We start from the raw sequence: 9660 nt of genomic DNA on the forward strand, positions 1-9660 counted from the left end.
CTTCTCCATGCACGTTTGCCCGGTTTTATAAGGTCAACATTGCTGCTCATCATGCCGTTAGTTCTGCGGTTCTTCTGGAGCAGCCTTAATTTCATCAGGTGGGTGGCATTCCTCATGACTATGTTGGTATGTGTCATCCATAGTGTTTACACTGCCTCTGGCGGTCAGTAAGAATGAAACAGAACGCTAGTTACGCATGTAACTGTGGTTCTGTGAATTCTGGATGACCGCCAGAGTTCTCAGTCACTCAGAATGCGCAAGAAAGGCGTACCGAGGTAGAGTGCTGAGCTACTATAGCTTTTACCCTCCAGGGCTCAGCATACGTCACGCCACGTGACTTTGTTGGTATATTCTCTCGACCTATCTAGCTGGCGCTGCGATAATCCATAGTGTTTACACGGCCTCTGGCGGTCATCCAGAATTTACAGAACCACAGTTACATGCGTAACTAGCGATTTGTTTGGATACTCTTTTTCTGTGGCTTGTTTGGAACTACTGTCATTGGAGAAATAGAGCAAAAACAGAACTTGTAAGTGTACTATTTCAACTGCTTGGGACTAAATTGGCCCAATTTTAGTAAATAAAAGTATATGTTTAAGGTTAGCCTACTATAAGTGTAACAGTAGTAAACTTTAAGTACACAACTAGGTTTCTCATTTGTAATGCATCTGTACTACAAGTGAACTTAGAATTATACTAGTAGTTTACTATTTTAATACAAGTAGTATATGTTTTAGTTTATGAAAATACACACTGAAGTGTACTCTCAGTAAACTATTAGTTTAGTAGTTTATACTGCAAGTATACTTGTACATTTTCTTTAAGTGAACACAACATTATACTTATAGTTTACTATTTATATATTATTTTTGCACTTACAGTATACTACTATGTTGAAATGTAGATTTTTTTATACTTTTATACTTTAACTGTACTTTAACTAATTTTAAAAACATTTTATTAGCTTCATGCATCCTTTTTTATCAACATTTGAATGTCCGTAAGTTTCATAAAGAAAGGCATAGATAGAACAAAACAAAACAAACAGAAAAGTAGAGAAAATCACATTTTTGTCAAAGAATACTACACCTTAATCAGATTCAGAATGATGATCAAAACACAGATGGATTAGATCGAGTCCATCAACCCCAAAGCTTCACAGTCGTTTCTCTTCGGGGTTAATTCACTTCATTTGGTAACATTAAAGATGAACTGAACTGAAATAATCAATGTTGTTCAGTTCAGTTAATCTTTAAGCAGTTTTGATTTACATGCTGTTTAATGTTTGATGATCACGTTATTTTACATTTGCGTTAGCAATCGTCTATCACTTGTTTCAGCTTCTTCTCCTCCTGTGTTTTGATCGCGCACCCTACCGTACAGTGAAAATATGGATAGCCGGAAAATTCAGTCAATGGTGGGGAAAGAGTAAAGTAGAATTAAAGTAAATTCTTATGTGCACTACCAGTGGACTAGGCTACACAAACAGATACGCAGAATTAGAAACATCTGTTTTATATCAAAATTCTAATCAATATTTTCAAACAATGTAAGTTTCATAAGACTGTATATGAAAAACTATGTAAAAAAAAGTATATTTAATAGGCTACTCGATCAAAAGAGTTAACACAACTACAAGCTGAGTATACCTGTACTTTGAATACTTAATCTTTTGATTGAGATAAAAGTATAATTGAGTACAAGTACAGGCCAAATACTTGGACCTTTCTCTCATTATAAGTCAAGTCCACTTAAGTGTAATTTTAAGTATATTTCTAAGAAGTACCTACATAAAGTAGCCTATATTTCTGAGAAGTATAGAAAAATGTAGACTGAAAGTATACTTTCTTATTTTTAGTTTAAAAGAAGTATTCTAATAAAACACTTTGAATAAACTTCTTTTTCATTAGGGAATGACTGCTCAGGAGAGTAAATGTTGAAATGAAGTGTTATTTTATGTGTTTTTTCACAAAATGATATAGTGGAGATCTGTTTGTTTAATGTTCTGTTTGGATTTAAAGCATTTCTGTTGAGTTTTGTGGGCCACCATTGTGCTGAAGAGAGCCTGTGATGTGAGCCAGGATGAGCAGAGAAACATTGATGATATGTTGCTTTATTTAAAGGCAGCGACTGTGTAGTTGCTGATGCATTGATGATCTTTTTGTTAAGTTCTTCGTCTCATGCATGTGTTGTTGTTAACTAACAAGTATCTGCAAGAGGAGTGAGTTAAATTTATGTTTTGTTAACTCATTTAAAAAAAATTTTTTTTAGAAACATAATTTTTTTAGTGGACTCAAATGAAATAAGTATGAAATGGCAACTGACCAATTTAAGATAATTGGTTTACTCAAATGAAATGAGTTTAGACAGGTTTTAATTCATACTGTAAAAAGATTACAGCAAAGAACTGTAAATTCACAGCTGCTCTTGTTTTGCTGCTTTTACAGGTGTGCTGTATTTTTAAAATTTAATTGTAGTTGATGTAATCTTGTAAAATTGCCAATAGTTGCTTTAAATTTTACAGTAATTTTTTTTTTACAGACTTTTCAGGGGCAATTCCAGAATCTGGGACTATGCTGCAGAACTGCTGAAAGAGCCTTAAAAACATGTCCAGATCCTGTGAACATTTACATCTATTATGGGACCAGTTCCAGGGTAGATTTTAGATAATTTAACTTTTGACATATGAGCCTTATCTAAATTAATTCAAACTAAATAAGCAAGAACAAATTCCCATGTATCTGCTGGTCTGCCGATCTTCCTCCCAGGTTCTCTTAATTTGATCTAAAGAAGAGAATGTTCAGCCACAATTTCCTTCATTTTAAAAGTGCAAATAATTGGTTTAACATGACCTTGTCCCTAAAATTAACAAGCAAACAATTTGTCTCCATGAAAGAAGCAGCCTGTAGCCCAAGCAAGGTCATCTGAGGCATCAGACCTACAGTCACCTCACCTGACTCACCTCTGACAGCTATAATCCACTGTTGTCTTTAGGGATTGTAATGCCTGTTAAACATGTGGGAAGGTTCTGCCAATTTTATTTATAGACATTCTTAACATAGGCCTATTGAATTTTAAACTGCACTCTATCTATCTATCTATCTATCTATCTATCTATCTATCTATCTATCTATCTATCTATCTATCTATCTATCTATCTATCTATCTATCTATCTATCTATCTATCTATCTATCTATCTATATATCTATCTATCTATTTATCTATCTATCTATCTATCTGCTGTGGATGTGATTTTTGGTTTTGACACACAGGTTAAATACAGCTTCTTTTAATTTTGTTTTGTCATAGGCAATAAATTCCTGGTTTAAGGTGGCACTTGTCACGCTGTGAGTAGCTCACGGATCTTGAAAAGCAACAACTGTAAATTCCTTTTTAGTGAATCCTATAAGAAAAAGCCCATCACAGATGTTTTAAAAATAAATAAACATAGGCTATAGAAAGAAAGAATAAACAATTACAAAAAAATAGGCTATATTTGGGGTGTGCAACACTGGACATATGGCAGTAGCCTATAATTGCCCCCGTCTCTTGTATTTCATTGCTTTTATATTGCCTAAATAAATTACCAATAGCTTATTATGGTCATATTAAAAATATTCTTTACATCAAAAGGTATAATATAATCATAATAAAATTAATTAAAATTAAAATGATATGTAGCGTGGATTGTGAAAAATATCTGTGTCTGGCAGATCTAAACAAAACAAACAAATAAATAAACAAAAACAACAATATAGCTATTTGGCACGACCTTAAGAGACCGCTCGCGTTTCTGACCACGTGATACGATTCCTGGAAAGTTCCTGGAAATTAGTCTTTTGTATACCCAGTCATTTTAAATGAGGATTAAGTCGTTAACGACGAGCGCACACACATACACAAAGCAGGAAAAAAAGATTCGTTGGAATATCGCTAAACGGCTGGAGAGAGTAATTATATGTGTCCTGCTCACTTGGCGCGCGCTGTAACGCGTTTGGACGTGCGGTGCATTTGTAGACAGACTGGAGTGTCGCTGCCGAAAGAACCAATGCGAATACAAGGAAAAACGCATCCTGACCTGCTGAGCATCAGGGCGAGCTGGTGACTCGTCTGACAGTGAACCGATCAGTTTTTCCCATTAATAAATAATGGGTCTAAATCATGGTGCTATTGAACGTCTGTAACGCGAAACGCACTGGACTAAATTGCGGTAAGTGATGTGCGCTTTCTCCGACTGTCGCCTTTCGGGCTCAAGTTTATATTCAAAATTTGTTCTGCTTTATTTTTCGTGCTTCATTATGTCTCACTCAGATAGCAGCTACATCAAAGTATTCGCGTAGACGTTTATTCATGTACACGTTTTGTAGAAAATACTTTCGTTTGTCTTATTTGTCACACTATCATTTACCAGGAGTTGTCAATGCAGTTTCCTAGGAAAGGCAGTTCTGCGTATTTGGCGTTTCTAAAAGCCAGCCTTTGTTTTTTATTCCTCATACACGTGCGCAATGAACCATTCACTCGGAATAAGGACGGAATATTTATAGGCTAACGTTTATGAAGCTCATGACGATTGTCCAATCGTTATTTTATCAAGTTAAAAAACAACAACAACAGAACAAAATAATAGTAGTTAAGCCTGACCTTTGTATTATTCAATAGAGATTAACACGGAATGGCCACTTTCATTTATCACTTTATGAGTGTACTTCAAATAACCAATTAGAAATGAGCTATAGGGGTGAAATCGCTATCAAATGTGAGCACCACCCTCCTGAGTGAGGTGACAGTAGAAGCTGTAAGGCTGTAATATAAAGGATTTACTGAAACATTTTGGAGGTAAGAAGAAAGAGTAATTTCATATATTCCTTATAACTTCTTTTGCGATCATGATAATTTCCTGTGTTAAATGGAAACACTAAAACATTCACACAAGCTTTTCATCTAGGCTATATGTGTTAAAAACTATAAATAAAAAAATATCTAAATACAAATGGGAAGGGTTGAAACATTTTCCATTTTGCTGGACACACAAATATTTGAACAAAATAGAAGAGTGTTGCTACACTTACCATAATTGTTGTGAGTGACTAACACACACACACAGACACACACACACTGTGTGTACTGTGTTTAGCTGAACTTAGCTGCTAACTGTCTTTGTTTAGTGAATTTCTATTTGTTTCAAATTGTTTAATTGAACTTAGCTGCTAACTGTCTTTGTTTAGTGAATTTCTATTTGTTTCAAATTGTATGTTATTTTGAACGTTTCCTGTAAGTGGACCAGGTTAAATTAAAGGGGTCATGATTTGAGAAATTTTCCTTGATTTTTTTGCCATGCAAGAGGTATAAAAACATCCTGTAAGTTTTAGAATTCAAACCTTCCTCGTAAGTCCAAAAACAGCTTTTATTAAAACCAAGCTCCAAAAATGACTAGTTTCAGATTCTGTCACATTATGACATAATAGTGTGATGTAATGGGCCGTTCACACAGAACACGTTTTTCCATTCCAGTGCGCTACTTCTTTCCATTTTTTTTATGTGAACACGCACTCTATGGACGGGTATTGCTGTTTATGCGTCATTAAATCAAACCAGGGACTAAACCGTTAACTTCACATTGTTTCTCGATAGTAGCATGAAAATAATCTGCTATTTAACTTGTGATTAAAATATATTCAGAAAGCGATCAAAGAACCCTCCCTTTATAATTGCTGGAGCTGTCAATGACTGAATTCTGGACTCTCGCTAAATGCTGTCTACTGCACAATGAATTTCTTATTTACGTCAAATCAATGCGAATATAAGGAAATGTCGAGATCACTGCATTCATGTGCTCAACAGACAAGTCTGTCATTGGCTGCAATGCTCATCACTGCAACCTTTCATGTCATGATAGTTATCATGATTAGCTCAACAGCTGTAATAGGAAAAATGTAGTAATATAGTATCAAGAGAGTTCCAAATGTAAAACCTACTTATTTCATATGCAAAGATGTTAGCCAATCATATCAGTGTGCGTTTACATTTAACTCTCACATCAGACACGCCCCTTCCATCATAGGGCTGAAATCAGAGTCGAAAATGGCCTTTTATTTCTAAATGATGGCAATTTTTGATGTAAAAATCATACTAACATTATAAGTGCACCCCAGGAAACATTATAAAATGATATACAAATTGCAGTTCATATCCCCTTTAAATGTTTAAAAGGAAATGAGGTTGATGTGGGATCATGATGGCATAATTATTTTGAACAAGTACATTTGATTGCCACAAAAATGTAAAACGACCAAGTATAGTGTTACAAACAGGTGGAAGATTGTAACAATAGCACTCTTAGGCTACTTGACATTAATTTACACACCTCAGAGATAAACAACTTTAATTTCAAGTTTTAGCCTATAATGGAATATTATCAACGTTTGAAAGAAAAAATAGCGCCATCGCCACAGACCTTGAAACAAAACATGTTACAACACTCCCTATTCTAATTTCTTATAATGTAACGCATTCTGTCGTCTAAAACATGTTTATATTTTCAGATCCGCTCAGCCAAACAAAATCCACGGGCACTTTGGAAGACTTCTCTCATGTTTTGGTTGATTGTAAGAGTCAGTCGTCTTTGAGGGATAATTATAGACATTGACTGGATGCAGAACGCGGTTCTCCAATGACCTGTCACTCATCCGACTCCACGGAAAGCATAGAGAATGAAAGAGGATCGCAAACCGAAACCCAAGTCACGGAGTCCGAACAGAGTCGCATAGCCACTGCCATGAGAGACCTTAAAAACACAGGTAAACGTTTAATGCTCGTTTCCATATTCTATTCATTTGTTTCTGCACCACTGACTGGATTAATATTGTAGCCTACAAACACAGCCACAGGCAGCGATTCATATAGCCTACATAAAAAAAGAATCATTATTTTAAATGCGTCAGATCAGATGTGATGTTAAAAGTGATAATCGCGAATATTTAAAGTGATAATTTTAATTATAAAAATTTTGTGTCAAATAATTTTGAAAATTTTGATAAAATGTTTAAAGGTCTTTTTTTGAGTTTTGTTGATTTTTTCAAAGCAGCTATGATTAAATTTTTAATCAAAAAAGTAACCCTAAGTCAAGTTTTTTCTTTAAGGGGCAATTAAGGGGCAAAAAGTATATATATATATATATATTTTTTTTTTATTATTATTATTTTTGTTGTTGTGCCTTTTTATGTCAATACTTGAATCTAATAAATTAATTAATTCATATAAGTAGATTGGGTATACGTTTAATACAATTAATTCAAGACAGTATTAAGAATTAGGCTGCATCAGATGTTACAAATACAAAGCTTTTTGCGTTTTTTTGCCCCCACATACTGATTTCAGAGGGCATTTTTGTCGCTTTCTGTGGCATTTTCCCCACAAACCCCCTTTCTGACCCTGATATAAAGTATATGTAAGTGAATGCAATGCAAGTAGGAACTACGTGAATTTCCTGACAAAAGCCTTTACTGTTTACATTTTCTGTTTGCTTTACTGCAACAAAAGAGTGACATTATCATGTCTATGAAGCTTTTGTTATGTTTCCTGGCCTGGCTAGAAAATTTGCCCTCAATTGCTTGTGTCCATTTCTGGTTTCAAGTGCACAAACAAATTTAGTCCAGCACTGCACTTTATATAAAAGAAAAGCAAGAGTAATTAAGATGCTGCAACGAGATCCATTTTTATGTTTGTTTGCTGCTGAGAAAAACCATCTGTCAAGCATCTGCCTGTAAAAAAATGTCAAATTCTCCCAAGATGAAATAGTTTGATGGTCTAGTTCAGTATTTCAGGAAAGATATGTCATTTGTTGACATATTTGCTGTGTTGTTTAGTCTTGCTGTGCCACAGTTGCCATAATCTTTTAAGTTAATGTTCATTTAACAGCTAATTTTGGAAGTGCTTGGTTTTTGCTACATTATCAGATGCAAGTTAGTCATGCCTTTGTGAGCGTGTCCTTTGAGGGAAACATTATGTGTCTCATATTACACAAGCAAATGACTGAAACAAGTACTGTGGAACGGGATACGTATGACCATCTGTGTGTCGTCTTTTCTTGGAAGCAGGCTGGTATTGGGGCAGCCTGACAGCCAACGAAGCCAAGGAGATCCTGCAGGACACGTCGGAGGGCACGTTTCTGGTCCGGGACAGCTCTCAGAGGGACTACCTTTTCACCATCTCCGCCATGACATCTGCGGGACCAACCAACCTGCGTATTGAATTCAAGGACGGCAAGTTCAAGCTGGACTCCGTGGTGCTGGTCAAGCCCAAACTCAAGCAGTTCGACAGTGTCGTCCATCTCGTGGAGCACTACGTGCAGCTGTCCCGGACAACTTGTAAGGAAAGGACTACCTCTCTCGCCCCATACAACGGCACCGTGCAGCTGCTGCTCACGACTCCAGTGTACACGGCCACACCGTCTCTGCAGCATCTGTGTCGTATTGCCATCAATAAAACCACACGGCGAGTACAAGAACTTCCTTTGCCTAATCGGCTGAAGGATTACCTGACAGACTACACCTATAATGTATAGAACCGTGTGAACGACAATGACCATTAGTGCTGTGGTTCTATGGATCATAGACCCAATGATAATGGGGTGCTAATGTCCGGTTAAGGATCATTTGCCTGGGATCCCTCTCCTTGTGCCCAAGGACTACTTTAAAGTGTTAGTTCAGCCAAAAATGTAATTAAATACTCACCCACATGTTGTTCCAACCCAAACCATGTTGTTTGACGTTCTTTCTTCTGTGGAACACAAAAGAAGATATTCTGTTTAATGTAAGTCAATAGGGACCAAAACAACACTGCACTCCATTGACTTTCATTTTATATCAACATAGACATTTTTCTAAATATCTTCTGTGTTCCGAAGAAGAAAGAAAGTCTTTCAGGTTTTGGATATCGTGAGGGTGAGTAACCAATGACATAATTATAATTTTTGGGAGAACTATCCTGATAATACTAAAATAAATATCATATCAATGTTAAGTGTCCTTTGTTGAGCATTTGACAAGTTTATGGCCTATTTTGGCTATTCTACGGTCGATTTTTAAAGAGCGAGTGAGCAGCATGTGTGAGGCACATACCGAAATCTGTGGGTTTCTAACAGTTATATGCCTCAGATGTACAGAACACCTCAAGGTGTGGTAGTGAATAAAATGAACAGTTCAACCTCATGTTGTTCCACACTCGATTTTCTTTCTTCTGTGGAACACAAAAGAAGATACTAAGAAGAATGTTGCAGCTGTTTTTGTCCATTTATTAAAATCAATGGGGTCCAAACCTGTCAAACTCAAAACTATTAAGGACATACAGGTAGGCCTACACTCTGAAAAATAAAGGTGCCAAATTGTTTATTTTTGATTTTTAGAATTTTAGAATTTTAGGTTCCCCAAGAAACTTCCAGCAAGGAGTTCTTAAAAGAAAAATTTTGGTCTTGTGTGAATCATAAAACCCTTTTTCCATCAAGAACCTTTTGTCCAATGGAAAGCTTCCATGGATGTGTTAAAGGTTCTTCATGGAGCCATTTAAAGAACCTTTATTTTTAATATGAAATGAATTCATTCAACTCAACTGGAATATTCTAAGTCTTCTGAAAGTTTAGGCTATTTTACTTTCACATCATT

The 9660-nt window shown here is 35.8% G+C and overlaps 1 protein-coding gene across 3 annotated transcripts; it reads left to right on the top strand.

Annotated features, from left to right (window-relative positions):
* The first annotated feature begins 3842 nt into the window (after nt 1–3842).
* On the top strand, nt 3843–9210 carry socs2 (suppressor of cytokine signaling 2). 3 transcript variants are annotated; one of them, XM_077234302.1, is made up of 3 exons: nt 3843–4211; nt 6544–6798; nt 8095–9210. In XM_077234302.1, exons 2-3 carry the CDS (start codon nt 6672–6674, stop codon nt 8562–8564), a joined length of 597 nt encoding a protein of 198 aa, XP_077090417.1. In that variant the 5' UTR covers nt 3843–4211; nt 6544–6671; the 3' UTR covers nt 8565–9210. The 3 variants fall into 3 exon arrangements, with proteins under 3 accessions (XP_077090417.1, XP_077090418.1, XP_077090419.1); XM_077234303.1 differs by having other exon boundaries at nt 8098–9210; XM_077234304.1 differs by lacking the exon at nt 3843–4211 and adding an exon at nt 4217–4837 and having other exon boundaries at nt 8098–9210.
* The last annotated feature ends 450 nt before the right edge of the window (nt 9211–9660 follow it).

The sequence above is a fragment of the Siphateles boraxobius genome, unplaced genomic scaffold (genome assembly GCF_051911475.1).
Source record: "Siphateles boraxobius isolate OS27281-9 unplaced genomic scaffold, OSU_SipBor_1 19, whole genome shotgun sequence".
NCBI lineage: Eukaryota > Metazoa > Chordata > Actinopteri > Cypriniformes > Leuciscidae > Siphateles > Siphateles boraxobius.

What these genes read in the sequence shown, in the direction of transcription:
- socs2 (XM_077234302.1), top strand. Translation starts at nt 6,672, where the DNA reads ATGACCTGTCACTCATCCGACTCCACGGAAAGCATAGAGAATGAAAGA. An exon ending in GAGAGACCTTAAAAACACAG is followed by an intron (nt 6,799 to 8,094) that starts GTAAACGTTTAA and finishes TTTTCTTGGAAG; the next exon opens with CAGGCTGGTATTGGGGCAGC.